Below are 27,929 nucleotides of genomic sequence, written 5' to 3'. Positions count from 1 at the left end.
CCCCTGGGCGCCTCGCCTGCCCTCTGGCAGCACTGGGCCCCGCTCACCGCAGACCTGAGCCCCAGCGGGATGGTTTTCGGGGCTTGTGCCGCACCTGCTCCCGGGGCCCGGGGTGTCTCAGGGCTGCTGGCAGGGACACAGTGCGCTGGGACATGGGACCCCTCGGCCCTCACCCAGGAGGCCCTCCTCTACCCTTGTGGGACACACGCAGTCACGGGACAGATGCCTGATGTGGACCTGCAGCGCCCGTGACCGTGGGGCAGGGTCGGAGGAGAAGCGTTCCTTCCAAGGGGTCCCTTCGCCAGCGGCCAGACTTCAGCAACAGTCTGAAGATTTTATAAAAACATTTGATTTACTGACGAGGCTGAGCAGCTGCAGGAGGTTTGGGGTTCGGTCCCAGGGTTTTAGGGTTATCCACTGTTGCAGGGTCCGCTGCAGTGAGTTTTCCTTGGTCGTGCTCGTTCATCGTAAGAAACACACTGTCCGCCTCTACCCAGTGTGTGTTCTACATATGTTTATATAGGCTGGCTGTACGTTGTATGTGTTTAGGTCCACATGCATGTATATATCACATATGTATGGACATCGACAGACATGTATGCACGTATGTTCTTGCTATAGATGCATTTTTATAGGTATGTATGTATATATGTGTAGACTGTGTGTATATGTCTTTTATGAAAGACCTTAACTTCTACTATATGTCATTTGTTTTGATACTCACATCTATTTCTGGTCTAGTCTTTATATCCTCTTCCAGCAATTTTTTGAAAAGGCTGTCCTCACCTCTTAAGCTGATTTTAGATAGCTAAAGCCCAGAATCCAGACCCATCTGCCTCTGTCAATGCCGTTTTCTCTGCTGTCCTCATACTTCCCCAGAGCTACTGGCACCTATCCTCTGAGGTCCTGCATCAGATTTCTGCAAGGAAGCAGGGGCAGAAGTTGAAAATCGTTCCCACTACCCATGCTTTCACTGGCATCCAGGCAGTCTACATTCCCTCTTGACATCCCTGCTACTCCCCACGTCCCCGGCCCGACAGCACTCCGAAGTGTCACCCTAGGGCTTTCTCCTATTCTCTTGTTCAGGTATTGCTGTTCACATTGTATGTCTTTTAAAGGACTTACATTTTGTGGGGCGCCTGGGTGGCTCAGTGGGTTAAGCCTCTGCCTTCAGCGGAGGTCATGATCTCAGGGTCCTGGGATCCAGCCCCGCCTCGGGCTCTCTGCTGAGCAGGGAGCCCGCTTCCCCCCTCTCTCTGCCTGCCTCTCTGCCTTCTTGTGGTCTCTCTCCCTCTCTCTGTCAAATAAATAAATAAGATCTTTTTTAAAAATTAAAAAAAAATAAGGGAGTTTACATTTTGTAGAACACATTTAGGTGCACAGAGACAGAGAGGAAAGTACACAGATTTCCCACTGATCCACTGCCGCACACCTATGGAGACTCCCATAATATCAACATCCCCCACCAGAGTGAAACAGTGGTCATCCCTGAGGAAGGTCCGTGACTCATCATAGTCATCCAAAGCCCACCATCCAAAGTACCAAAGTATCCCCATAGCCAAAGTACCACTAATGTTCACATCTGCTTTTCGTTTTCTGTGGGTTTGCACTAAAGTGGGATGACATGTATCCATCAGGACAGTACCACACAGAGCATATTCACGACTCTGCCGATTTATTCCTCCCCACACAGCCCCGGGCAACCAGCGATCGCTTTCCTGTCCCATAAATGTCCCCTTATAGAATGTCATTGAATTGGAAACATACAAAATGGAGCCTTTCCACATCGACCATTTCACTTTGCAATAGGCATCTCAGTTTTCTCCATATCTTTTCATGGCTTGATACCTCATTTCTTTTGAGTGGCCCCTAATATTCCATTATCTGGATGTCCTAGAGTGTATCCATCAACCTACTAAAAGACATCTTCGTTGCATCCGTATTTAGGAAATTATGAGAAAGGCAGTTATAAACATCGATGCGTAGGTTCTTGTGTGGACATAGTTTTCAACTTCTTTGGGGAAATACTCCTATGGCTGCTGGATGATACCGCAGAATATGTCTATATGTGTAAGAAACAACGTCAGTGTCTTAAACCTGGTCGAACAATTTTCATCCCAGTAAGTAAGGGTGAGAATTTCTGCTGCTCCACATCACCCCCGGCATTTGGTCTGTCACAAGAGAAGTGACTGTTGCTGAAGGGCAACAGTGGGAGAGTATATGTACAAGTGAGCTAGTTAAAGCACGAGAATACAAAAAAGGATAATCTCCTCGCACATGTGCACGCACACACACGCGCGCGCGCACACAGACACACACACACACACAATCTCCATGTATATACCTTTATAACACAAACACTATACAAGCTGGGGCACCTTGCCTCCTTGTTTGGGCTCTGGACGGAAATCACAGGGCATTGGCCTCAAGATGGGTTGGAAAGCTTAAGGAAGAGAGCAGGCAGGGGCAGGGGTCTGGAACTGGAGAAAGAAAAGTGTGTGGGCTCTTGTTTCTGATGCTTCACTGGCCATCATTGTACAAATGCCAGAGGCACACACACGGGTGCTCCCGCCTTGGCTTGATTCTTCAAGAAAGGAGGGGAAACGTCCTCTCTGCACAGACAAAGCCCTGCTCACTGCTTCCTGGATACCCAGACAGGCGCTGAGGTCTGCTCTCTGGAAGGCCCTGTGGGTGAGCCGAGAGGACACTAGGAGAAGCAGGACGTGTCCCAGCCACTGGAGACTGTGTCTAGCAGCCCCGGTCCTGTTGGGAAGGTGGGTAGGGGTGCCCTGAGAGGTGCAGAAGAAGCAGAAGAAGGAAGAAGGGGTGCGGGTCCTGGGAGGAGCACTGCCCTGGAAACGCCCCCGGCCAGGCCCAGGTGGCTGGGGTAACCAGAGGGGCCCCGTGATTGCTGCAGTGCTGCTGGTACCGGGGAAGCTGGGTGGTGACAGTGCCCAGACTCCACACTGTGCCTCCATACTAGGGAACGGTGGGGGGAGGATGGGGGAGTCTAGAAGGGGAGGGGCGCAAGCACAGGATCAGCGGGGGGCTGGGACGGGACCCCAACCCCGCCTGCTAGAGTCCAAGGGAGGTGGTTAGGGGAGCTCCCCACGCACTCCCAGCCCACAATCCCTCCCCTCCCCCACGATTCCGACTTGGGACCCATCGCCGCCCGAGGTGCTGTCAGCCCTAGGGGACCCCTACCTCTGGGGTCCGGATGTGACGAGCGCCGACTTCCGCCTCCGAGGCCTGAGAGAGGCGAGGCCCTGCGTGTGGGAAGCCGGATTCAGGTTGGCGGAGGGAAGGAGTCCAGGCCCGGCAGCCAGGCGTGCAGGTAGACCCTGCCCTGAGGGTGCCCCGAGCGGGGGACGTGGGGGGACTCCCGGGATCCAGGGGGCCCCTGGCACCGCCACCGGGCTGAGCCCTTCCCGCCGGGGCCAGGGCAGGGGACACGGGTCCCCAGAGGGACGGGCCCAGGCCCTCCCTGGAGTGGGTGTCGGCACCTGAGGGAGATCGGTGGGGCTCAGCCTTCCCCGAGCTGGTGCAGCCCCTCGGGCCCTGCCGCGGACCGGCCCTGGGGCCCCTGGGGAGGGTGGCCACAGGGCGCATCGGCTGAAAGGTGCCTGGGGGGCCCGAGGGGGCTGAGGAGCTTGGTCGGAGGGCAAGGATGCCGGGTCAGGAAGACCGCGGCCCAGGGAGTCCCAGGGAGTCCAGGGGGGACGGGGTCGGGCCCGAGCACGGGCAGCACCGAGGGAGTTGGGAGCCCAGGACACAGGGGTCGATACTGAGGTCGGGCCGCAGGATCAGTCCGGGCAGGCACCGGGCGGGATGAGGACACGAGGCCAGCGTGGCGGGACTGGCGAGTCCGGGTCTCAGAGACACTGGGGGCCTTGGCAGAAGGAGCGGGGCCTCCCTCAGTGGGGTAGAGGGGCGGGCACAGGTCCTGCTTTGTTTCATGGTGAGGATGTAGGAGGATTGAGGGACCCTGGACCCCAGCCCAGAGTCAGTCAGGAAAGATCCGTGGTGGGGGATGGGAGCCCGTGGCGAGTCCGGACTTCCGCATCCGGGTCTCTGAGTGACGGAGGGCCTGGTGTAAGGCACAGATCTCAGGTCCTCAGAGGGCAGGGCTCAGGCGCGAATGGGAGTCACGGCATGAACCCTGAGGGAGGCCAGAGGGGACCTCACAGCATTCGGTTCCCAGGGTCAGTTAAGAAAGGCATTTGGGCGGGATGGGGGTCTCGTATCCCCTAGGGTGGGACTCGCGCATCAGGGTTTCTCTAGTAACTGGGGACCTTGGCCGAAGGAACATGGCCTCCCTGGGTGGGGGGCGAGGAGAGGGGAGGGCACAGGTCCTGCTGGGCTTCACGGTGAGCATGCAGAGGGAGGACTGAGGGACCCTGGACACCAGCTCAGAGTCAGTCAGGAAAGATCCGTGGTGGGGGATGGGAGCCCGTGGCGAGTCCGGACTTCCGCATCCGGGTCTCTGAGAGATGAAGGGCCTGGTGTAAGGAGCCGATCTGAGGTCGTCAGCGGGAGGGCTCAGGCGTGAATGGGAGTCACGGTATGAACCCTGAGGGAGGCCAGAGGGGACCGCACCGACATCGGCTCCCAAGGCCATTCTGGGAAGTCCCTTGGGCGGGATGGGGACAAGTGGTCCGGTGGCCTGACTGGAGCCTCCGGGCCTCCAGAGAGAATGGGAGCCTTGGTGGAGGGAGCAGGGCCTCCCTCAGGCGGGCAGAGGGGCGGGCGCAGGTCGTGCTGGGCTTCATGGTGAGGATGTAGGAGGACTGAGGGACCCAGGACCCCAGCCCAGAGTCAGTCAGGGAAGGTCCGTGGTGGGGGGATGGGAGCACGTGGCGATTCTGGACTTCCGCATCCGGGTCTCTCAGGGATAAAGGGCCTGGTGTAAGGAGCCGATCTCAGGTCGTCCGAGGGGAGATCTCAGGGGCGATTGCGAGCCACGGTATGAACCTTGAGGCAGGACAGAGGCGACCTCTGAGCATTCGGGCCCCCGGGTCAGTTTAGAAAGGCATCTGGGCGGGATGGGGTCCGTATCCCCTAGGGTGGGACTCGCGTATCCGGGTTTCTCTAGTGACTGGGGACCTTGGCCGAAGGAACATGGCCTCCCTGGGTGGGGGGCGAGGAGAGGGGAGGGCACAGGTCCTGCTGGGCTTCACGGTGAGCATGCAGAGGGAGGACTGAGAGACCCTGGACACCAGCTCAGAGTCCGTCGTGGAAGGTCCGTGGTGGGGGATGGGAGCACGTGGCGAGTCCGGACTTCCGCATCCGGGTCTCTGAGTGACGAAGGGCCTGGTGTAAGGAGCCGATCTCAGGTCGTCCGAGGGGAGGGCTCAGGCGTGAATGGGATTCAAGGTATGAACCCTGAGGCAGGACAGAGGGACCTCACTGATGTCAGGTCCCAAGGCCAGTTGGGGAAGTTCTCCAGGCGGGATGGGGACACGAGGCCAGCGTGGCGGGACTGGCGAGTCCGGGTCTCAGAGACACTGGGGGCCTTGGCAGAAGGAGCGGGGCCTCCCTCAGTGGGGTAGAGGGGCAGGCACAGGTCCTGCTTTGTTTCATGGTGAGGATGTAGGAGGATTGAGGGACCCTGGACCCCAGCCCAGAGTCAGTCAGGAAAGATCCGTGATGGGGGATGGGAGCCCGCCCGTGGCGAGTCCGGACTTCCGCATCCGGGTCTCTGAGTGACGGAGGGCCTGGTGTAAGGCACAGATCTCAGGTCCTCAGAGGGCAGGGCTCAGGCGCGAATGGGAGTCACGGCATGAACCCTGAGGGAGGCCAGAGGGGACCTCACAGCATTCGGTTCCCAGGGTCAGTTTAGAAAGGCATTTGGGCGGGATGGGGGTCTCGTATCCCCTAGGGTGGGACTCGCGCATCAGGGTTTCTCTAGTGACTGGGGACCTTGGCCGAAGGAAAAGGGCCTCCCTCGGGTGGGCAAAGACGTGGGGGCAGGTGCTGCTGGGCTTCACGGTGAGGATACAGAGGGAGGACTGAGGGAGCCTGGAGTCTAGCCCAGAGTCGGGGAATTTCCGAGAGGGGGATGGGAGCACGTGGCGAGTCCGGACTTCCGCATCCAGCTCTCAGAGACACTGGGGACCTTGGCAGAAGGCTCGGTTGCTCAGAGGGGCAGGGGGCAGCCCAGGTCCTGCTGGGCTTCACGGTGAGGATGCAGAGGGAGGTCTGAGGGAGCCTGGACCCCAAACCAGAGTCAGCCCCTAGAAGTCTGAGTGTAGGACACGGATTCCTCATTTGTGTTCGTATGTGCATGTGTGTGTGTGTGTGTGTGTGTGTGTCCCTCACTCGCCCACCTGGGTCTCCCAGAGGCTGGATGCCCCGTTGTCTGTGAGCCGATCCACAGGCAGTACAGCAGACAAAGGCATAGGCACCAGGGAGCCCCGTTGGAAAGGGGAAGAAGGCCCGAGAGACCTGGACGCCTCATCTCAGCCCCCGCGGTCAGCCCTGGGAAATCTTGGGCTTCGCCGCTGCACATCGTGGTCACAGACTTGAGCCAGTGGGCTGAGGGGAGCGATAGCCTTGGTGTGGGAGCACCGGCCCCGGGACAGCAGACAGGAGAGGCCCGGGACCCGCTAGGGCTCGAGGCGAGAGGACCTGAGGGAGTCCCCAGGGAGCCCGCTGGACCGCGCCTTGGTTCAGCCACGGGAGGCTCCTGGGGTGGGCGATCCCACGCCGTGCATGGCCACTTCAGCCTCAGGGCCTCTGAGGACCGGTGGTCACAAGGATGGAGCAGCCGCTCAAGAATGCGTAAGGGGGGAGATGGGCCGTGTGTTGCTGGGGGGAAAGGCGAGGACTGCAAGGAGGACTGCAGGATTGGGGACAGAGACCAGATTTGGTCCCAGGAGGCCCCAGGGACAGATGACCGCATAGGGCGAGCCCTGCATTCCCACCAAGTCTCCCAGACCCGGGGGTCTGGGTGGGAGCGTCAGGCTTCAAGATCTCCCGGGCGGACGGCGGGCCTGCTGTGTTGGAAGGTGAGGACCAGAGGGAGGACTGAGGCATCCTGGTCCCCAGCACGTTCAATTCGGAGAGGAGGCCCCAGTGTAGGAGGAGCACATGCCTGTCCTGATGTCCACATCCGGGTGTGAGAGACTGCGGGCTGTGGTGAGAAGGAACAGGGCCTGGGGTGTGGTGGGCTTGTGTGCGTGAGGGTGTGAGTGTGGAGCACGGGGTGGGGAGGAGGGTCACAGGTCCTTCTGGGAGTGAGGATGAGGACCCTGGGGGAGGACTGGCCGGACCCGGTCCTCCCCTCTCAGCAAAGAAGCCAGTGCCCCGGAGTCCGGCCTTGCCCTGTTGGCAGCCCAGGGAGGATCGGTCAGCGGTGGCCCAAAGTGGCAGGCATGCTCACTTGTCTCATGGGCTGGAAGGTGGGGAGACCTCGGGGAGTGAGGTCTCGGGCTGAGGGGCACCTGGCCTCTATCTCAGGTTGGGGGCTGGGTGGAAGGGCCGGCCCTGGCAGGAAGGAGGATTAGCCTCCCGGGAGCCTGAGGGCATCCCCATCCCAGGACAGAGGGGTCGGTCCCCACCGCCAGCCCTTTGGGATCTTGCTGGAAGCGGACGGTGGGGGATGGACCCTCGGACATGGGCGTGGTGGCTCCTCACCCTCCTCTGGGAGCTCTCAGGGAGGCGAGGGCCATGCTGGGAGAGGTCGGAGTCGGGTCATCCGAGGAAGCCCACCTGGCAGACACACAGGAGGCCCTGGTCCTGGCAAGAGTCAATGTGGGGACCCCCGAGGCAGGAGCGAGGGCTCCCAACCCACCCCTTGGGACAAGGAGGGGATGGCCCAGAAATCTGGCCAGCTCTCCCTGACCGCCCTGAGAACCCTGGCCGGGTCTGTCAGGCGCAGCCCCTCTTGGTCCCCAGATCCCTGGGCTCTGGGAGGGGAGGGCCTGTGCCTGAGGGTCTGGACTTTGGTCAGTGGAGGAGGCACGGGTGGAGGTGGGAAATGAGGAGATGCCTCCCACAACTGGATCCCCAGGGCCCAGGCCTGCCCTCACACTTCTGTCAGCCATGGGGACACGGGGGTCGGTGGGGAGACGGGGCATCGGTGGGCAGACTGATTTCTCCTCGCTTTTCCTCCTGGCTTCTCCATGAGATGAGGCCTCGACACCAGGAAGGTGGCCTCCAGTCAGCACAGGGAGTTTTCCCAGGCATTCCGAGGGGTCAAGGTATAGACAGCGGGTCGCACCCATCCAGTATAGACGGAACCCGACGTTCGGCCATCCCTGGAGATCCGTGACGAGCCCTGTAGACCTAATGCAGGCCGGTCCAGATGTGGACCCCCTCGCTTTCCTTCCCGGAGGCTCAGGGCTGCGTGGTCTTGCTGGGACCCTTTGGCCTCTGGGCCAAGCGGGGTGGGGCTTAGGTCCTGGCAGGGGAAAGAAGTCCCCCGAGAGGCCAAGGAGGGGACCGCCCAGCCTGGACGGGTGGCCCACTCAGGGAGTCCAACCCAGCCCTCCTGTGTGCCCTGGGCCCCGGGCCTGTGCTGTAAGTCTGCACCGTCAGGTGCCTCCTCCTTTGATCCCCCAGGGTCGTCGAGAAGGGGCTGTTGAGCCCTCGGTGTGAGGCAGGAGTCCCTGGGATCACGGTGCAGGTGAGTGCCAGTGGTCAAGGTGAGGTACTTGCTCTGAGCCTGGAGCCAGGGGCTCGCCCATCCCAACCCAGAGGGGAACCCTGGGCACCCATGGGCGACGCAGCCCACTGTCGGCTCTGGGACGTCCGGGCCTCTGCTGGCTGGGCTGCACCCTGAGGAGCCGCGCACATGTGTGTTCAGGTTCAGCCCGACACCAACGCCATGCCCCTGGGTCAGAGGAGTGAGCTGAGGAAGCTGGAGGAAGACCCTGGACCAGGACCAGGCCAGGGCCTGGAGGAGGCACAGCAGTGCGGGGCTGGAGGGGTGGAGGCCCTACCTCCCTCCTCCGCCTCTGCCTCCTCCCAGTCCACCGTCCCGTCCCTCTCCTGCTCTGCCCTGTCTCTGGGCCCCCCGGAGGAGGGGTCTGCTGCGGGGACCCCGAGTCCTCCCCAGAGCCCTCAGAGGGCCTGCCCCTCGCCCGCGGCCATGGCAGCCACTGTCTGGAGCCTGCCCGACCAGGGCTCCAGCAGCTCAGATGAGGAGGGGTCCAGCACCTGGGAGGAGTCCGAAGAAGCCGAGCCTCGGCTCTCAGACGTGCTCCAGGAGAAGACAGCTGACCTGGTGGGGTTCCTGCTCCTCAAGTATCTCACCAAGGAGCCGACCAGCCAGGCGGAGATGCTGGCGATCGTCGGCGAGGATGAGCAGGACGCCTTCCCCGGGATCCTGGGCCAGGCGTCCAAGTGCATGCAGCTGGTGTTCGGCGTGGAGGTGAAGGAAGTGGACCCCAGCGAGCACTCCTACGTCCTGGTCCCCGTCCTGGGCCTCACCTGCGACGCGATGCTGAGCATTGAGCAGGGCGCGCCCAAGACCGGCTTCCTGGTGGTGCTCCTGGGGGCGATCCTCCTGGAGGGCGACCGTGCCCTCGAGGAGGTGGTGTGGGAAGCGCTGGGGGTCATGGGGGTGTATGCCGGCGAGGAGCACATCATCTATGGGGAGCCCCGGGAGCTCCTGACCAATGTCTGGGTGCAGGAAGGGTACCTGGAGTACCGGCAGGTGCCCGGCAGTGACCCTGCCCGCTACGAGTTCCTGTGGGGTCCCAGGGCCCACGCGGAAACCAGCAGGTTGCAGGTGCTGGAGTATTTGCTGCGAGTCTATCCCGGGCTGCCGGTTCCCTCCCTGGCCCCCTCTGAAGAGGCTGTGAGCCATGAGGAAGAGGGGGCCTGAGGCCCAGGGGCGGCTGTGGTGCGGTCCCGGCTCCGGCGGGGTCGGCAGCTTGTCCTGCGGGGCGCTGGGCACGGAGTGAGGCCGTTTCTTGGTTCTTCCCTGTGTGTGTGTGAAGAGAGAGCCCTGGGATTTCTCAGCAGTGCAGGGCCAGGGAGGGTTGGGGGGAAATGCAGGGCAAAGAGCCTCCTTTGGGGGGTGCGGGGGGCGGTTCCCTGCGATGCCTCCCAAGTTCAGAGCTTGGTGTCCCTGGCGAAGCTCTCCAGGGGGCTTCCTTGTTATAGGAGGCTTCGTTGGCTTCAGCGGCTGAGTGTGTGAGTGACATCCCCCAACACAGCGTTTGTCCTGACCCAGTTCAAGAGTTACGAGTTTTGTCATGTCCCGGGGCCGTCTGGGGGGCTCCGTTGGTTAAGCATCTGCCTTTAGCTCAGGCCAGGATCTCAGGATCTTGCGATCTCACCCCACATCGGGCTCCCTGCTCAGTGGGGCCTGTTTCTCCCTCTCCCTCTCTGTGTGCTGTTTCTCGAATAAATAAATAAAATGCCTTGAAGCACAAAGGATTTTTGCCATGTCCTAGAGACCAGCCTAGACACTTTGCCTCCTTTTTTGGGTTCTGGGCCAGAATCACAGGGCTGGGCCTCGGGATGGGTTGGGAAGGCGAAAGAAGGGAAGGGGAAGGGGAAGGGGGTCAGGAATGGGGGAAGAGAAGCGCGTGGGTTCTGGCCTCTCTGACGCCCCGCCGGCGGTCATGGTGTAAATGCCAGAGGCACACACGCACACGGGGCTCCTGCCCTGGCTTGGTTCTTCAAGAAAGGAGGAGAAGCGTCCTCTCGGCACAGAGGGAGCTCTGCTCACTGGCTCCTCGATCCCTAGACATGGGCTGAGTTCTACTGTCTGGAAGGCCCTGCGGGTGAGCGCGGAGGACGCTAGAAGCAGGACGCGTCCCAGCCATAGGGGACCGTGTGTGGCAGTCCCGGTCCTGGCACGAAGGTGGGCAGGCGGGCCCTGGAGCTGCAGATGAAGCGGAAGCAGAGTGAGGGGGTGTTGCTCCCGAGGCGAGCACTGCCCTGGAAATGCCCCTGACCCAGCCCGGGTGGCAGGGCTGTGTCCTGAGGGGCCCCATGATCGCTTCTGTGCTGCTGGTCACGGGGAAGCCGGGTGGTGACAGTGGCCCTCTTTGGGGATCGGGTGCTTTGGGGGCGGGAGAGATGTCTTAAATGGATAAATGCTGGGAGCAGTTTGCATTGGGCTGTGGGGAAGGCCGAGTGAGTGTCCTGTGGCCTGAAGGGACAGCGTGCCGGGCCCTGTCACAGGGTATCTGAACGCGGTGAAGGTTCAGTGGCTTTATTCCTACCGTCTCCACGAACGTCCTGTGGACGACAGCGGGGAATGCGCACGTCCCGGACAGCCCTGTTCCCCCTGGACTGGGGGAGCCCTCGCTGCCTCCTCGGCCAGGAGAAAGGATCGGGGCTCCCCGGAGCTGTCCACGGCCAGTCCTGAAGAGTGGCTGGGTGTTCGTGGGAAGGAAGGAAGGAAGCTCAGAGGTCTGCATGGGAGAGAAGCTGAAAAGAGGCATCGAGGTGGTCTCTGCCTGTTCCTGGGGACCGTTGGGTTCCTTGCACGGAGCTGGTCTGGACCCCCTGCCCCACCCTCACCCATTTGGGCACCATCTGTCCTCCCGGAGGTGCACAGGCAGAGAGCACGGCGTGCTTCGCTTCTCTGACGTTCCACTCGAACCCCGCGTCTGTGATCTGTCAGGGCAACGGAACATTTAGAGAGGGGGAGAGTGGGGGGGCGGTCACAATAGCACCGGACAGCTGTCCCAAGCACTGCGGACCCTCAGACGCCAGCGTGCACGTGTTCCGGCCTCTTCCAAAGCGGGACAGGAGCAGAGACTCACGGGTTAGAGAGGATTCGGACCGTGCATCCGAGGAAAGCGAACATTCTCAGCCCACTGAGATCTTGGAGGTTATGGCCCTGGGAAGTGCCGAAAGGGGCTCGGGAGTGAGTAGGGCGATGGGCCCCGCTGAGATGTGGTAGCCACGTACGTGCGTGTGCCAACTCGTGAACATTCGATGCGATCCCGCACTTGAAGCCCCTGCCCCTTGGTCTTTGGGCACATCCAAAGGCGGAGACTTTCAAGGCAAGTTTGACTTTCTCAGGAACCGCTCCCAGAAATGAGGGGGTTTTGCCTCGGAAAAGTAGAAATGCCGCTTTGGGCTGAGAACGTAGTCCGCAAGAGTGAATCAGAGCGATGCCCAGTGCTGGGGCCCCTCTTGTGCTCCTCCTGCCCCCAGGCTAAGGGGGAAACAGCGTGGCCAGTCCTCTTGCGCTTAGGAAGGCTCCCGTGGCAGAATCCTGTTTGTCACAGGCATTCCTATCGAAGGCGCCCCAGGGACCCGGATCCGTTCTTTGCCCTGACAGCACAGAACAGAGAGCGCGCTGCGTCCTCAGCCAGACACTGGTGTCGGACCCACGGACCCTCATGCGTGTGTGTCATGCCCGACGCGTGGGCCTTACTGCTCTGTGCAGGGCGGGCGGCCTTCCCCACAGGAGCCCCCGCTCGGGAAACGGGCTGTAGGGATGCTTCCTGCCCCCTGCACCGCCCGGTCCCTGAGCTACCCCGTCGGTCCCCTCGGGGCCGTCATGAGTCTTTTGGGAGCCGGGCAGCCAGCTGCATGTGGGCCTTGTGGGAACCAGGGCGGGGGTCCTCCTCGTGGGGCCCGGCCCGCAGCCCCCATGCCTCGTGCACCGCCCGGCCTGTCCTGACCCTGGCCTCGGTCTGCAATGTCTGGGGTCTCGTCCTCCTGTCTCCCCGCTGCCAAGCCCTCACTCCCCAGTCCTCTCACACTCATCCTCCCTCGGGAGGCCCCAGCCACGAATCCCGCTCAGCGTGCCCGTGCGTCCGCTAGAGCTGACTCAACACCCTGGTGGCGAGTGCGCCCGGGGCCCGCGGATGACCGTCATCGCCCCGCGACTGGGTGAGACCGTGTACAATGCTGTGTTACTTTCGGAGATCTCCTGTGTAACCCCAACTGCTTCATGAAGCTGGTGGCCTTGTGCAGGTGACTCTGACGCTTTGCTTCCTGAGGCTGAGCCAGAGAGGGCGTGTGTTCCTGTCAGCCACCCCCAGAGCCTGCTGGGACCCTGGTGTCTGTAGTCGGGCCGTTGTAGCAGAGGAGAGACTTAGCAGGGGATGGCGTGGCCACCTGGATGCCCCCCCCATTCACCCCAGATACCCCCAGTCTCAAAAGCAGCCATGGAGGACGGGGTTCGGGTTCCCATGCGGAAGGCTGTACAGAGGCTTGGCCGCCCCAGGAGAGGTGGAAGGAGGAGCACCCCCACCGCATCCCATCTGGACTGCCCTGGGCTGAGCAGGGGAGGTCAGGGGAGCCCAGAGGAGGCTGAGGTGAGCTGGAGCCTCTTTGAGCTCGTGAACTGGGTGCTCTTGGCCCAAGTCCCAGGACTGGAGCCCGTGGGGCTCTCCAGGATGGAAGCAGGGATACTGCGTGCCCTCCTCGGAGGGAACGGACTTGGGGGCCGTGGGATGGTGTTTGATCCAGACCGTCCTGGACTGCTTTGCTGCCCCACTCGGGACTCTCCCAGCTCCACCACGAGCATCCCTCAGGAAGGCATTTCAGGGGTGCCAGGCTCTCTCAATCGTGTCGACGTTAACACACGTCACCCGGGTCCCCGGCACCTGTGGCCAGGGCTGGGCAGGGCAGGGACCGGCCCACTTGCCCGTTGGCCGGACGACGTGATGATCTCTAGATGGCCTGACCCGTTCCCAGGAGGGGCTGGTGTGAGGTGTCTCAACCACGGTCCTGCATCTCTCAGAAGCCCCCGTTGCCGGGGCACAGCCATGCCTTCCTGAAACCCCACCGCCTTGCCTGGGGTCTGACCTTCAGGCTGGCTCCACCCTACCTCCCATCCTCTGGGACAAATATTGCTGTCCCCGGTCCTGGCACCTTCACGGGCAAGCCTGGGGCCTCTCTGCCTGTACCGGGCCCGAGCTAGGGCTGAGCACAGGGCAACGGCTGGGCCAGTGGCGGGAGGCAGGGTGGGAGACCAAGGGACAGCCGCAAGACAGTGTGAAAGGCAATGCTGCATTTCCCGAGCCCCCGGACAGAGGATCTGGGCAGAGGGTCCCCCGGACACTCACCCTTGGGCAGGCCGTGACAGTCGTTAGCCCCGGTGGGAGGGTGTTTGAACTGCCGGCCCACTGCGTGTCTGATGTGTAGCCTGCCCAGGGGAGTGAGCCCGCTGGACACCGTTGGACCGGCCCGTCGGCTGGGAGGGAAGGGGACGGGACTGGGAAGGGGCGTGGCAGAGCAGCGGCCAGTGCCTGAACCCAGAGCAGCCTTCGGTGGGCCACGGCTCCTCCATCCGCGTGCGAGTGGGATCTTGTCCTCCCACGAGGCCCCATCCCCCACTGAGTTGTCCTGTCTTCCGAGGACTCCTCCTGGCTTTGGGAGTTCCCCGACTTTGTTGTCGATGGCCGTGAGCTTTAGGAGAGGTCCTGGTCAGACCCACGGTAGGACGTCCCTCAACTGGGGTTTGTTGGATAGATTTCTCCGGCAGAGACCCGGCTACAGGTTTCTGAGAGGAAGACCACAGAGTAAAGAGATGCTCACCCCATCCTCTGGAGGGTGTCTCCGGACGAGGAGTACGGGTAGTCACTGTGGATGCTGACCCTGAGCATGCGGCTGAGGTAGAGGCCGTCAGGGTCCCCAGTGGAAAGGGACCCTGTCGTTTGCCTGTTCCGCATGATGCTGTTGGGGGGAGGTCACTGTGCCCAGCCCCGCCCTCTGGGGAGCCGGGCTGCGCTCCTCCTCTCTGGGGGAGCGGTATCTACTTTGGTAGCTTGGGACTCGCCTGCGGGAGGCTTGTCCACTCTCGTGCATTTGTCCCTTCACCATCCCATCCTGTATTTTTCTCACTAGGGACTCGAGGATGTTTTATTCTATCGTTTGGGTCACATCCCAGTTTTGCTCGATTTGGTCGCTCACATTGTTCTAGCGTTGGTCGTCTGAAGGGGTCTCAGTCAGCTTCCGAGTCCCTTTGAGGTAGAGAGTGGCTTTGTTTCGTTTTTATTTTATTTTATTTTTAGCGTGTCCTTACTTTCTGGCACTTTGAGATGCTCCAGGCTCCTTGTGACCTAATAAGATACTGATTTCTGTACTTCTACATCTATATCTCTATATTTTCGCTATCTCTCTCTCTCTCTCTCTCTCTCTATCATACAGGTCTCTGGCTCCGGTTCCTGACATGGGGCTCCTAAATCCCTTGTAAACAGGGCTGCTGGGAGGATCGCTTCTCCTAACACGTAGTCTCTGATCCCGTGTTTGACACGGGGCTCCTAAATAAAACCCTTGTCATTTCCCGAGAGGTAAGAGCAAAAGATGTTCTAACCAGATGACCCTAGCTGGGCTCCTGGGTGGCCCTGGAGGTGGCGACAGCTCACCCGAGAGGCCAAGCCATGATTAGAAGCTTGGAGGGTTCATCCCTGCCGCCCCATTCTGCAGAGCGGGGAGTCCCGGGGGCCGGACCTGGCGTTAAGAATCAGTCGTGCCTGACTGTGAGGAAGCCTCCATAAAACAGCCCAGGGGTTGGGGCGCCTGGGTGGCTCAGTGGGTTAAGCCGCTGCCTTCGGCTCAGGTCATGATCCCAGGTCCTGGGTTCGAGCCCCACATCGGGCTTTCTGCTCAGCAGGGAGCCTGCTTCCTCCTCTCTCTCTGCCTGCCTCTCTGCCTGCTTGTGATTTCTCTCTGTCAAATAAATAAATAAAATCTTTAAAAAAAAAAAAAAAAAAAAAAAACAGCCCAGGGGCTGGGGGAGCTTCCCGGCGGGTGAACACACCAACGTTCCGGGAGAGTGGTGCCACCCAAGCCACGGGGACCAATGATGATCCTGTGCCCGGGTCCCTCCCAGACCTCCCCTGATGGATGCCTTCATCGGGCCGTTCCTGCCCTTTAACACGGTGATGAACACACGTGTCTCCCTGAGTTCTGTGAGCTGTTGTAGCAAACTGTCGACTCCACGGTGGGAAGGCCCAGGGAACCCCCCGATGTGTAGCCCACTCCGAGCTGTGGGTAACGTGGGGACCTGTGCGACTGGCATCTAAGGTGGGGGGCTGTCCTGCGGGACTGAGCCCTGACCCCGCGGGATCCGGTGCTGTCTGCGGGTAGAGAGGGTCGGGAGGGCATCAATAATTGAGTCAGGACACCCAGCTGGTGCGGCAGACTGCTTGCTGTGGGGTGGGGGGAGCCCCCAGAAGTGTCACAAATGGTGTGAGTGTGGTAGCCATGTGGGAGTAAAGGACAGACACGTAGCACAAAGACTGAGCTTTTGTTCGTCGCTCAGGCTGCACATTTCCGGCCCCTGTCCTGGAGTCATCCGTGCGCCTAAGGAGCCCGGCTTCCTTTCCTTGAGGAAGGGATTTAGAAACCCAGATCGGCATGCCGGCTGGGCCCGAGCTGTCGGGCTATTATTAGGTATAGGCCCTCTCTGCCGACGGAGCGAGGAAGCGTCCAGGTGTACTCACGCCCCTGTACGCGTGTGTCTACGAACGTTTCCATGTGTGATCATCTGCTCTATGGGGAGCTAAACGTGGCCTCATGCTCCTGACTCCAACGCTCATCTAGTACCTCCTGGGTCATTCGAGCCTCCTGCCCTCCTTTAGAAGTAAACATCCCTTCCCACAGGGAGAGAATGGCTCCGCCCAGTGGCCATCCATTGGCCTAGGGCTCAGGTGGACTTTGGTAGGAGTGTCAGGAGATTAACCTGGGGACACGGCCTCGGGAAACAGCTCCGTGAACTAAGAACGCGGGGGTCATGTCGTTCCCTGGGCCTTGAGTCCTACCGACGCCCTCGCTTCCAGAGCAATGTAGGTAGCACCTTCCCAGGCCCCGTCCAGGAAGGGCGTTTCATGCCTTTGTCATACACTTGCCAGAGCCGGATTCCTCGGACAGGCTGCATTCCTCCCTGGGATTCCACGGGCCGCTGTGTGATTTTGTGCCTGTGTGTACTTGGCATACAGGAAGGCACACCCTTGTGCTGTAAAGTTCAGTGGGTTTGACAAAAGCATCATACCATCCATCCAGTCACGGGGCCAGTAGTACGCAGAATGCTGTCACTGTCCTAAAATGTGCCCTGCCTCCACCTAGTCGGTCCTTCCTCCCGTCTCCCGAGCCCGTGGCAACCGCCGATCTTTTGAACCAGTTCTCTAAGTTTGCCTTGCCCAGACGCCGTGGACCTGGAATCAGACGGTAAGCAGCCTTTAAGAATGACCTGCAGTAACTGGAATCCTCTGTCTTTTTCTCTCGGTGGGTCAAGCTACAGGTTGGACACTTCTCTTCATCTTTTCAAAGAACTGACTTTTGTTTGCATCGATTTTCTCTACTGCTCGCCTTTTTCCTCGGCGGGATTTTATTTGTAAGTAGTCTCTACCCCCAGAGTGGGGCTGGAACTCACAGCTCCGAGATCAACAGTCACATACTCCGCCGACTGAGCCGGCGGGGCCCCGGTCGTATCTCTCTTCCCTACTTCATCTCCTCGCACTCTGTTCTCTCTTGCTGTCTTCCTGGTGCTTGCTCTGGGTTCCCTTTGCTCTTTGGCCAGCGTGCTGATGTGGCAGGTTAGGTGTCGGGGCTCTCGGCCTGTTGGCTGGTTGGTTTTCACGTGGGCGTTTCCCACTGTGAGTTTCTCGGGGCTCTTCGGCCCCATCCCATGAGCTTTGGCGCCGAGTCTCTAGCGCTTGTGCATGTGAAAGAATTTTCCAGCCTCCTCCTGTTTCCCGGTGTGATTCGGTGGTGATGGTTACGGCCCGAATTGCTGTCTGCCCCACACTCATCGGGGGCCCCCGTGCTCCCAGGCCCTCAGAGTGTGACTGTTGCTGGAGACAGGGCCTTTTAAGTGGCGACGGAGTTCAAAGGAAGCCGGCGAAAATGAGCTCCCTTCAATATGGCTGGTGTCCTCGGGAAAGGAGTGGAGGAGGACGCAGCAAAGGAGACAGCAGGGGCGGGGCTTGCCTGCACGCGGGGGTGACCGTGGCAAGAGGCAGCGAGAGGGCGGCCACCTGCACGCGGAGGAGAGAGGCTGTCAGAAGAGCCCACGCCTGCCAGCACCTTCATCTTGGACTCCCTGTCTTCAGAACCGGGAGGGAATCGGCGTCTGTCGTGCAAGCCACGCAGTGCGTGGTCTGTGGATGTGGCAGGCGTGGCCGACGGACACGGTTCTCTGGGGATGCGCTGCCTGACCTCCATCTGTTTGCGAGTTTCCCACCCCGCGCTCCGGGATGGAGGACGGCTCTCCTTCCGTTTTGGCCGGAGGACATACCTTGTTGGGTGTCAGCCTTTTAGGTTCTCGAGGGACGGGCTGTGGTCAGGCACGTAGGCTTTCTGGAGAAAGTACCCCGGAGAAGGGTATTTAGTCTGTGCTTGGGGGGTTCCCCGTGGCTGCCCTTAGGTCCCCTGGTCTTCAAGGGCCGCTGGAGTCTTCCTTCCTGAGCGGCGGCTGCCCATTCTTTTCCTTCACTGAGAGCGGGCTGTGTCCGCCAGCTCGGGCCACTTCACGGAATGCAGCCTCCTGGGCGGCTTCCCCAGCAGGCATTCGGCTTCTCGCAGTTCTGGAAGCTAGTCGTCCAAGACCCAGGGGTCGCAAAATTGGGTTTCCGGTGACAGAGAGCCTCTCTTCCTGGCTTGGAGAAGGCCGTCTTCTCACTGTGCCCCCCACCCCTCCCATGGCCTCTTCTCTGTTCCCCGGCGGGGCGGGTCAGAGAGAGAGAGAGGGACCTCCGCCGTGTCTTCCTCTTCTGACAAGGACACTAGGGCCATCAGGTGAGGGCTTATGACCCTTAGGACCCCGTTTACCCTTCATGATCCCCCTAAGGGCCCTTCGTCCACATACGGCCACATGGGGGCGGTCAGCGCGGCTCGGATGAATTTGGAAGTGGACACACCCTTCCGTCCCTCCCACTGATGGCACCCCCACTGAGTGCCCGGGGGCCTCGTTCCATCTTGCGTGAAAACCGCGGCCCCCAAGTGAAGTGGGACAGCAGCTGACAGAAAGGCCTGGCACCCTGGGGCGATCATCCGGGCGACACGCGGGCCTGTCTCCTGATCAGGTGGCTGCTGAGGGGATCCCTCAAGGGTCGTCACCCCAGGCAAAGGGAGCGTTTTTTGTTCTTTTTTTTTTTTTAATGAGTGGGGCCCCCACCATCCAGGAGTGAGCGCACGAGGACCCTCGCTCCTACTTAAAGGCCGCAACAGCTGGGCCACATTTCCGCAAGCGCCCATGCGAGACTTCCCCAGCACTGGCTTCGGCGCGGCACTCTCCGTGGTTACTGGCTTCTGCTGGACCCGAGAGCGCCAGTGCGGGCACGGCCATTTGCTGTCTGCGAAGGAGTGGAGAGGCTGAGGGCATCAGCTCCAGGTGGCCGGACAGAAGGCCCCTCTTGGGGGCAGAATCAGAGGCCTGCTCTCCCCAGAAGCTCAAGTCCACCCGCGCTCCCACACGTGGGCACTCCGTAACCTACTGCCCGTTCCCGTCTCCCCAGTGCATTCCACCTGGCTCGGGCCCCTCACAGGCACGGGGGCAGGAACAGGGTCCCTGATAGGTGACAGACGGGGTGGTCAGTGAGGGGAACGGTGGTCCAGGCCTCTGGACCCAAGAGCACACCCAGAGGTGGCCCAGGTGCTCCCAGTGGCTCCTTGCCTCTCTCGCTGCTCTCGGGAAGAAGGAAAGGCTGGGTCGCCTGAGCGCTTGTCTCCTAATGGTCTGGACAGAGGGTTTTCCTGGCCCCTCTTGTCCATGATGGCTGGAGGTGGTCTCAGTCGTGGGGGAGGGGGGTGTAAGGACAGGCGAGCATCCTGGCGCCGGGTCCCCGTTTGTCAGGCTCTCCCGATAGAGAAGGCAGGAGACCGAGGAGGTGGGCTCCTGGCTGCCCCGTGCCCATCCACAGGGAGGCTCCTGGGAGGTTGGGGCTGCCTCCGGGGCCAGATCCGTGACGAGCCCCGTGGGTCCCAGCCTCCCGGCGGCCTGGGTCCCCACTCCCCTAGCTGGTCCCCAGTGCCCTCTCGGAGGTCAGAGGTCCTGGGGAAGTAGCGGGGCTCCCCAAGAGCAGATTGGGCTTCCTTGCCAGGACCGCTCCGGGGGGAAAGAGGCCCCTGGGCCAGGTGGGTGAGGGTGCATAAAAGGTCCCAGGGCCGGACCGGGGGGCGGGGCAGCACAGTGGGCCCGGACCTCTGAGGGCCTGTGTGCGGGATCCATCGGAGACAACGCAGACCCGCCCTGCCCATTTCTGAGGTTCTGCCCCGGGGCCGAGGGCTGGAACCCGGGGCCCGTCTCTGCGTCTTGTCATCACGCCCGAGCCCCTGGTCGTGCAGCTGGTGTGGACGAGACTCTGACTGTGGCCTCTCGTCAGCCTTACCTGCCGGTCTGTAGAGCAGGATTCATTGCCCTGTCTTTGCTTGGAAAGGTTCACGCCAATCCTCGGCGGCTGTCCTCCACCGAGGGCTCTGTGCCGAAGGCCCGGCCAGTGTCCCTCACAACAGGCTAAGCCCCCTGGGTCCACGAGGCTGACACGGCTTGACACTTGCAAATGCAGCTTTGAAACGTAGCTGAAGAAGGAGGAATGTCAGAGTACGAAACTCGAAGAATGTCAGAGTATGAACCGCGAACCTCGGCCATGTAGCCAAGAGGACAGAAACCCAGGGTTCCCTGGCCTGTGGGATGCAGTGGGCTCCCAAGAGCTGCAGGGCGCCCCCACCTGGCAATAGCGGCCTCCTGCTTGGGAGGCACCTGGTAGGCCTTGGACAGGGCTTTCCTAAGGGTGGCATCCATTAAGTCGTCATGGCGACCTGCACTCTGCACACTTTAACCTGAGCTGTCATCAGGTGCAGCTGACCTTTTCAGTGGCCTGTGTTTTGGGGAAGGGGAGGGGCAAGTCCTTGCTCTGAATCCTGCCTTGCAGACTGAGGTCCTGAGCCTCAAGGTATCTAGTGGAAGCAGGAGGCCATTGGGGGAGAGTTGGGGGGGGGGGGCACACTCAGGGCCAGAGTCTGTGCTCCAGGGAACTATGGGCACGGGGGGGGGGGGGAGGGGCGGGTCCTCCTTTGTGCTGGCGGCGGGGGGGCTGTGCCAGCCACTGCAGGCCGTTCTGCCGCATCCCTGACCTCTGCCCTCCGGGTGACAGGAGCATCCCCTCCCCACCCCCGCCCCGCTCCCCAGTGGGGACCACAGGAATCTCTCCAGCCTTTGTCACGTGTCCCCAGTGAAGGGATCGCCCTGGTGTGAGGGGTCGCCCTGGGTGAGAACTGCTCTTCTTGGGCACTGGGCTGCGATTTCGAATGCTTTGCTGGGGCACGAGTTCTCAGCTCTTGGCTGCTCTCTCAGAAAGCCCTGTCGCGGGTCACCGCTTCATGTGCTGTCCCAGAAGCACGTGATAGGCCATGCCCTCCTTTGGGGCTATGGCCCAGAATACCTAGTCGGTCTCTATGGCACTGGGGATTCGTGTTTCCTATGGTGAGTCTTGTGACAGGCGTGGCCACAATCCTCCCCAAGCCCTCAAGGGCACCCAGAAGAGGCCGTGCGTGCTTCCACGGGACACGCGCCCGAGGACCGACGATGACGGCGCTTCTGTTTCCTTGGGGTGGCCATTCAGGGGGTGAAAGGCTCCGGCTCCCCTCCCCTCCCCTCCCCTCTGTCACCGCTTGGCCCCTTCTGCAAAGAAGGGACAGAGAGAAAGGGAACCTAGCGGAGACGGTGAGGGCCCACTGAGGAACAGACCTGGCCGCAGCCCAGCATGGAGGCGGCTTGGGCAACGCTTGGCGGGAAGAGAGTCCACCGCCGCCAAAATCTCCCGGCTCTCCCACGTGGGTATCAAACGTCCCGGCTCTCGAACTTTGCAGCACACTGCCCACGGCCCTCCCTAGGCCACCCTTGCTGTTCAACCTGCCCTTCCACCTTCCCAGATGGCCTCACCTAGGAGGGTATCCTGGGAACCAAAGGAAGAGCCAAGGGCGCCTGGGGGCCTCGGTGGTGGATCGAGCGTCTGACTCCGGGTTTCAGCTGCGGGCATGATCGCAGGGTCCTGGCATCTGCCTGGGTCGGGCTCCCCGCTCAGAATGGAGTCTGCTTGAGGTTCCGTCCCCTCGCTCTGCCTCCCCTTCTGCTCCTTCCCCAGCTCTGGCTTGCTCTCCCTCTAAGAAACAAAATCTTAAAAGAAAAGAGAGTAACATGCAGCACGGCCTCTCCTGTTCCCCCCGAGCCCCGGTTGCCTCCAAGACCTATTTGGCCGCCTCGGCTCAGCCCGCGGGACGCTTTCATGCTCAGTTCCCTCCCCGGTGAGCTCAGAGTGCTCAGCAGGAGCCCAGCCCAGGAGGGCTCCGGGCCAGCCAGGTTCCCTCAGCAGAGGCTATTAGGGTTGGTACGCAAGCAGGACTGAGCGGTGGGAAGAAGTGTGGGATGGGTCTGGCCCCGAGGTCATGACGTCTAGGTTGTGCCCATGCAACCACGCCCTGTCTGAAGAGCAGATGACCCAGGTGACCATTGGGCCCTTCGGCCCCTTTCTGTGGAGACGTGCATGTCATCAGGCTTCCCGCGGGTGGAGGTTTTTAGGGGGGTGGGGTTCAGAACGCTGTGTGGTTCGGGATCCGGAGGCACGTGCGAGTCCAAGGCAGGGATGAAGAGACAAGTGCGCCTGCCAAGAGCTAAGGCGTTCCCAGGTTAAGGACTCTCTGGAAGGGGGTGAGGACCCACTGGTGAGCGTCAGTTCCCAAGGGAGCAGCCTGGGACAGGCTAGACGGGCCGCGGTCAGGGGCGCGCTAGCCTCGGGGTGACGGGGGCCCCTGTTTGCCGTTGCCATGTGTCCATTCGCTTGTGGGCTCTTCCCCCTGCTCGGGGGGACTCCCTACTCCTGCCCAGTGGAAAAATTAAGGGCAGCGGTGTCTCTCGGTTCTGGGGATGGTTGCTTTCCCCCCTCTCTCCCGCTGCCTGGTTCCAGAGCCCATCTGGTATGGTCTATGGCCCGTGAAGGCCATGGTGGGAGCCTGGGTGCTCGTTGCCTGTGCCCCTTGAGACAATCAGTCTTTGAGGAGGCTCGGGGTGCAGTGTGCGCGTTCTCGAGGCACTGCACACCCCAGGAGCCAGAGGTTGTTTCCTCCCAAGTCGGAGCATGATGCGCTCGACATGTTGAGTTCAGAAGAGAAAGAGGGGGATTGGGAACAAAGGGGAGAAGTCACCAGCTCCTCTGACAGGGGCGGGAAGAGCCACCCATGCATCCTGTCCTCCAGACACCGGCAGGCAGCCTCTGCGCTGCAAACCCGTAGGACCCGGCGGCGACTGTCCCCACCCACCTCTGGGTGCTGGAGGACGGTAGGGCCACCTTTTCCCCCTCCTACGAGGTGCGACCTGACCTCTCCTCGTGGGTCAAGGGAAGGTCCTGTCATACAAGGGCCCCGGCACGACAGGGAAGGGCGCCTGCCCGGCCAGGAAAACCCTGCCGTGGTGAGCCCTCGGCCCCCGATGCCAGCTTCTCGGACCCCTCAGGCGCCGCCACACGGAGGCCTTCCTCAGGAGCGGAGGCGGAAACCCCGAGGGGCCTGACCGAGGGTCTCCTGGGCCCCTGCATCCACCGGGAGTGGTGTCGTGCCAAATTCTTGACCGCGCAAGCAGAAAGCTGAGGCCTAGCCCGCTGCTAAGAAAGAAACATCGCAGAGGCCAAGAGCACGGGGGTTCATCAGAAAGGGGCTCCCTTTCTGACACATTTTATTAACCTGCCTGATTTCCGACAACCAGACGGCCCCTGGCTGCGGTGGTGTGCCTAGGGGGGGTAATCGGGGGGCCAAGCGGCCCGTGGCAGGTACTCGGGGAAACAGCGGCAGTCGGGACAGCAGTGGAAGGGGCTCGGGGGGTGAGGTGTCACGGTCACGGGGGTGACGGGTCCGGCAGCCACACCAGGCACAGCGGCCACGCCGGGCACCCAGGGGTGGTAGAGCGGCAGCAGCCCAGCCACGGGGAGCTGCACGGTGGGCACGGGGAGGAGCACGGGGGGCCCGGGGGCGAGGCCCAGCACCGACGCGTAAGGGTGTATCTGCGCGGGAGGCAGGGTGACACAGACCCAGGGGAAGGCCGAGGGCTGGGCCACGTCCGGCGCGAGGGGCATGGGCGCCTGGGCACCCTGGGGCTGGCCGTCCACGGGCCGGCCTGCTGCGGCGTGGGTGTCGGGCACGGTGGTCCTGGCCGCCGCGCCAAGAATGGCCGGAGGGGCCGACTCGCTCCCGACCCGGATGGTGGGGCCCTCGCCCTGTGGGCTGCTCTCTGGCTCCGGCGGGTCCCCGGCAGGGGACAGGACTCCCTCGTGTCGCAGGCCGGGCCTCGGTGCCGCCGGGGGGACGCCCAGGGTGTCGGGCTCGGGCTCGCTTTCCATCTGCCTTACTGTGGATTTCACGGCCACTCTCCTCTTCATCCTCAGGAGCAGGTGAGGACAGTCTCTCTTGAAGAAGGGGCTCCTGTAGAACTGTAACTGCGGGGCAAAACGGAAAGAGGACAAGAGAGTCCGTGTCACAACAGAGTTGATCGCAAGCGGCAGCCGGATCGGGGCCGCTCTGCGGTCGGAGGCAGCCGTAGGCCCGAGGCCTCTTGGGGGAAGGTCCCGGTCCGGGCAGGAAGCCGTGTGCTCGCTTTCCCATCGTCCGCCCTCGCTCACTGAGGACACCCACGGCCCCTGCGACCAAGGCTCCAAGGGGCCTACTGGGTCAGCATCCACGTCCAAAGGAGGGGGGCCTGGAGTCCAAGGGAGGGAGGCTCAGAATTGGCAGACGGGGGCGGGAGACTGGGCGGCTGTCTGAGCCAAGGTCCGCTGGCCGCAGAAGCGCGCCCTGGCTGGGAGTCCCCGGCTCTGGGCGTCCAGGGGCCCGCTGGGCTTGCGAAGCACGCCCACTCGCTCAGCCCTCCACAGGCTTCCAAAGGGCATTGGGGCAGCACAGCCCCCAGACGCCCAGGGACACCGCTAGTTCACGAAGGGGGTCCGTCCACCCGCCTCGGCGATGGCTGAGAGCCGCGGGAGCCCCGCGTGGGCACGCTCACAGCCCCTGGTGACGTGGGGTTCCCCCACCCCCCGAGCAGCAGGGCGGGAGGATCCAGTGTTTGCAGAGGTTTCGGGCACGGGCCGGGCAGGCAGCACGCCGTTGTTGGGGGTGCCCAGAGCAACGACTTCCCTCACGTGTGGCCATCCCCGGATGCCCATCGCCTCACAGACACACCCAACCAAAAGACACAAACCTAGAGAAACGGGAAAAGCCGGGGGCTGAGGGGAGGGTCGCAGAAGGAAGAAGGGGAAAAAAAGGAGAAGACCGTTTCTCCCTTGTGAGGAGAGCTCTGAGCGTCTACTCTCTTACCACTTCCCAGTGCCGCCGCCCCCAGCTGAGTGTCCGCCCGGGTCGGCAGCGCGCCCATCGCGCGGGTCCTTGAAGAAGGCACCCCCGACACCCTTGGCGCCATCCTGGGCACTTTCCCCACAGTGGGTCTCGGTCGCCGACCCCATCGCCCAGAGGGAGACCCGGGCCCCCGATGCCCAGGAGGCGGCCCCGGGGGCTCCCTCCCCCCCCCGCCCCAACCCCAGCACCCCAGAGCCTGGCGGCTCGGTCCCCGTTACCTTGCCCAGGACGTGGACAGGGGCCCCTCCGGTGAGAAAGCTGGTAAGGCAGATGGATGTGTGGACGTCCCGGCGCAGTTTGCTGAATCCATACAGGTTGAGCTGGCGGACGAAACTCTTCATACAGTCCGTTTCGAACACTTTGTCCGGACCCTCCCTCTCCAAAACCTCCTTCTGAAACAGCTTCTCGTTGATGCCTATGCAGGTGCCATCCTTGGCCCACCAAATGGACGCAAACTGGGTGCTGTTGACGATGGCCCACAGCTTCTTGGGAAAGGGCAGGCAGAGGAGGCTGCCTTCTCCCACCGACAGGGCGTCCTGGGAGGTGCGTGGCCTTTTGAGCAGAGGCTCTTGGGTCAAGGCCTGGAAAGCGTTTTCCTCCAGCAGCAGCCTGAAGCCGGGGTCCCCAGGGGACACCGGCTGCACCAGGGTGAGGGGAGGCTGTGCTGGAGGAGCGCTGCTCTCCGAGCCCACGGCGGCGGCAGGAGCCCCAGCTTCTGGAGGGGAGGGCGGCGGCCCCAAGCCCCGCGCCGGGCCCAGCGGACCCCGCTTCTCCTTGCTGGCCATACTCTGCTCCGGCACGTCCCTCCTTCCTGTAGACCTGCGAGTGCGGCGTGGCCGGCCGCACCCCTTGATAACAGGGTGGCCCGGGGACATCACAAAGGGGCTCCGGTTACTTGGGGGGTGACATCACAAGCCAGCCAGCCAGTGACCTGATAAAGGGCCAGCCACACGAGTGACCTGTCGGCACGCCAACCTTCTGGTCACACCCGGTCCTTCCCTGGGCAAGGGGACCCTCGTCTATGGCTTTAAAGTAACGCACCCAACATCCGGGGCCAACCCCAAACTGTCCTTCCATCCCGCACCTATCTCCCCGGGTGCCGGCTGACCTCCACTGGCCTGCGTCCTTCAAGAGGTCAGAGGTCATTCTCCGGGCCCGTGGGTCTCGAGAGTCCCTAACGGGACGCACGCTTTCAAGCAGGGAGCAGAGGCTGGGGCGGGCGTCCACGGTCAAGGGTGCGGGCCACGCGGGCCTTTTAGCATCATCCCAACAGGGTGCTGAGGTCCTCCTCGGAGACCCTCCTAGTCCACCCACGCTGTGGGTCCCCAGAGGCCACATGGCCGATGGCTGCTTAGGTGAACAGGTTAGCCAGGTGTCCCACCACCACCCTGCAGATGGAGGAGGAGGAGGAAGAGGAGGAGGGCAGTGGTGGTGGGAGAAGGAGGAGGAGGAGGGGAGGAGGAGGCGGCCTTCTCCTTCCTTGCCTCTCCTCAGCCTGCACGTGCCCCCCTCTGCACCCTGCCACCACCTCCCAGGCAGACTGTGGGGCAGGCCCGGGGCTGCTGGCTTCACACCGGCTGGCTTCCTTTTCTTTCCTCCACTGACGATGGCAGGGACACCCGTCCTGGTTGGTGGCCAGGGTTTGAACTCCGGGATCCTTCTCTGGGCTCTGGGGCCTGGAGGATCCAGAAGAGGGGGCCATGCAGAGAAGCCTTCTAGCACATTCTCCCCACGTGCAGGCCCACCTCCCCGCAAGCACTCCCTCCCCAACTCGATTGTGGGCGTGGAACTCAGTGAGTTTCCAGAGATTTCCACGCAGCAGAGACACCGCCAGACTGGAGGCTATTTTGTTTAGCAGCAAGTAGGACATAGAGTCTGTGGCCTGGGGCTCCCCGCGGGGCCTCACTCCATCCCCAGCAGGTACAAACCGCGGGCTGAAATGCCACCCGAGCTGAGTGCCCGGGAAAATGCCGAGACAGCCGGGGCCGCTAGACAGAGGTCCCAGGGCAACCGATGTAGGCGGGAGCAGCACCAGCGGCTCTCATAACCGGGCGCTGCCTCGGGACCACGACAAGGGCCCGTCACGGGTTCAGACTGGCCTGGGGCTCAAGAGTAGTGTGGTGAGGCTCCTGAGCTGTCGCTGTGTCGGCAGGGGTGTCCCAGGCCACTGGTCGAGGCTCCAGGGCGTCCGTCTTTCCCTCCACATGCTCCGTGTTCAGGCTGTCCCTGCACGTGCGTTAGAGATGTTCACCCGCCCCCATGCACCCTGGCTGCCCTTGGCTGCTTGAGGTTTCCTTTAGTGGAAAGGAAGAGACAATTGCGGGCGAAAAGAGAGGTTACAGCCACCTAAGATCTGTTGTGTAAATCCACTGAGTCAGAGGCCGGATCACTTTAAGGAACCTAGAGCCTCTAGCTCAGGGCTTCACTGAAAACTGAGCCCACCTCTGATTTCCCCTTTGCTGACTAATGTCCCAAAGAAGAGACACCTTCCCATGACCTTTGGCTGTAGGGCCCTGCCACCCACCTCTGATCCAAGACCTGAGTGTCTCTTCAATCTTCCCACAAGCAGATTTTTCCCCACCTTGAGTTCATACCTCGAAACACTTGAGGCTGACTACAAAATTTTAGAATCCAAGCTGTCCATTGACTGTTCCATAACTGAATGC

General features: G+C 61.9%; 2 protein-coding genes and 1 long non-coding RNA gene across 6 annotated transcripts in view; 2 read left to right on the top strand and 1 right to left on the bottom strand.

Moving 5' to 3' along the window:
- Nucleotides 1-3,304: 3,304 nt before the first annotated feature.
- Nucleotides 3,305-9,935, top strand: LOC125091661 (melanoma-associated antigen 8-like). 4 transcript variants are annotated; one of them, XM_047715410.1, is made up of 3 exons: nt 3,305-3,334; nt 8,563-8,645; nt 8,807-9,935. In XM_047715410.1, the coding sequence occupies exon 3, from the start codon at nt 8,828-8,830 to the stop codon at nt 9,827-9,829; it is 1,002 nt and encodes a 333-aa protein (XP_047571366.1). In that variant the 5' UTR covers nt 3,305-3,334; nt 8,563-8,645; nt 8,807-8,827; the 3' UTR covers nt 9,830-9,935. The 4 variants fall into 4 exon arrangements, with proteins under 4 accessions (XP_047571366.1, XP_047571367.1, XP_047571365.1 ...); XM_047715411.1 differs by lacking the exon at nt 3,305-3,334 and adding an exon at nt 5,341-5,373; XM_047715409.1 differs by lacking the exon at nt 3,305-3,334 and adding an exon at nt 5,768-5,829 and having other exon boundaries at nt 8,563-8,620.
- Nucleotides 9,936-16,805: 6,870 nt separating this feature from the next.
- The window catches only part of LOC125091667 (uncharacterized), a 48,157-nt gene continuing 37,033 nt past the window's right edge, over nt 16,806-27,929 (top strand). The window contains exon 1 of the long non-coding RNA XR_007124730.1: nt 16,806-17,094. This is a non-coding gene — a long non-coding RNA (uncharacterized LOC125091667). The remainder of the gene's footprint in view (nt 17,095-27,929) is intronic.
- On the bottom strand, nt 23,331-27,474 carry LOC125091659 (heat shock transcription factor, X-linked-like). The gene is made up of 2 exons (XM_047715404.1): nt 25,482-27,474; nt 23,331-24,350 (listed from the first exon to the last, which is right to left on the bottom strand). Exons 1-2 carry the CDS (start codon nt 26,136-26,138, stop codon nt 23,649-23,651), a joined length of 1,359 nt encoding a protein of 452 aa, XP_047571360.1. The 5' UTR covers nt 26,139-27,474; the 3' UTR covers nt 23,331-23,648.

The sequence above is a fragment of the Lutra lutra genome, chromosome X (genome assembly GCF_902655055.1).
Source record: "Lutra lutra chromosome X, mLutLut1.2, whole genome shotgun sequence".
Lineage (NCBI taxonomy): Eukaryota > Metazoa > Chordata > Mammalia > Carnivora > Mustelidae > Lutra > Lutra lutra.
Note: the sequence above shows the minus strand (reverse complement) of the source record. Positions and strands in the feature narration are given on the sequence as shown.

What these genes read in the sequence shown, in the direction of transcription:
- LOC125091661 (XM_047715409.1), top strand. Translation starts at nt 5,780, where the DNA reads ATGAACCCTGAGGGAGGCCAGAGGGGACCTCACAGCATTCGGTTCCCA. An exon ending in CACAGCATTCGGTTCCCAGG is followed by an intron (nt 5,830 to 8,562) that starts GTCAGTTTAGAA and finishes TTGATCCCCCAG; the next exon opens with GGTCGTCGAGAAGGGGCTGT. An exon ending in CAGGAGTCCCTGGGATCACG is followed by an intron (nt 8,621 to 8,806) that starts GTGCAGGTGAGT and finishes ATGTGTGTTCAG; the next exon opens with GTTCAGCCCGACACCAACGC.
- LOC125091659 (XM_047715404.1), bottom strand. Translation starts at nt 26,138, where the DNA reads ATGTCCCCGGGCCACCCTGTTATCAAGGGGTGCGGCCGGCCACGCCGC. An exon ending in CTGTCCACGTCCTGGGCAAG is followed by an intron (nt 24,351 to 25,481) that starts GTAACGGGGACC and finishes TTTGCCCCGCAG; the next exon opens with TTACAGTTCTACAGGAGCCC.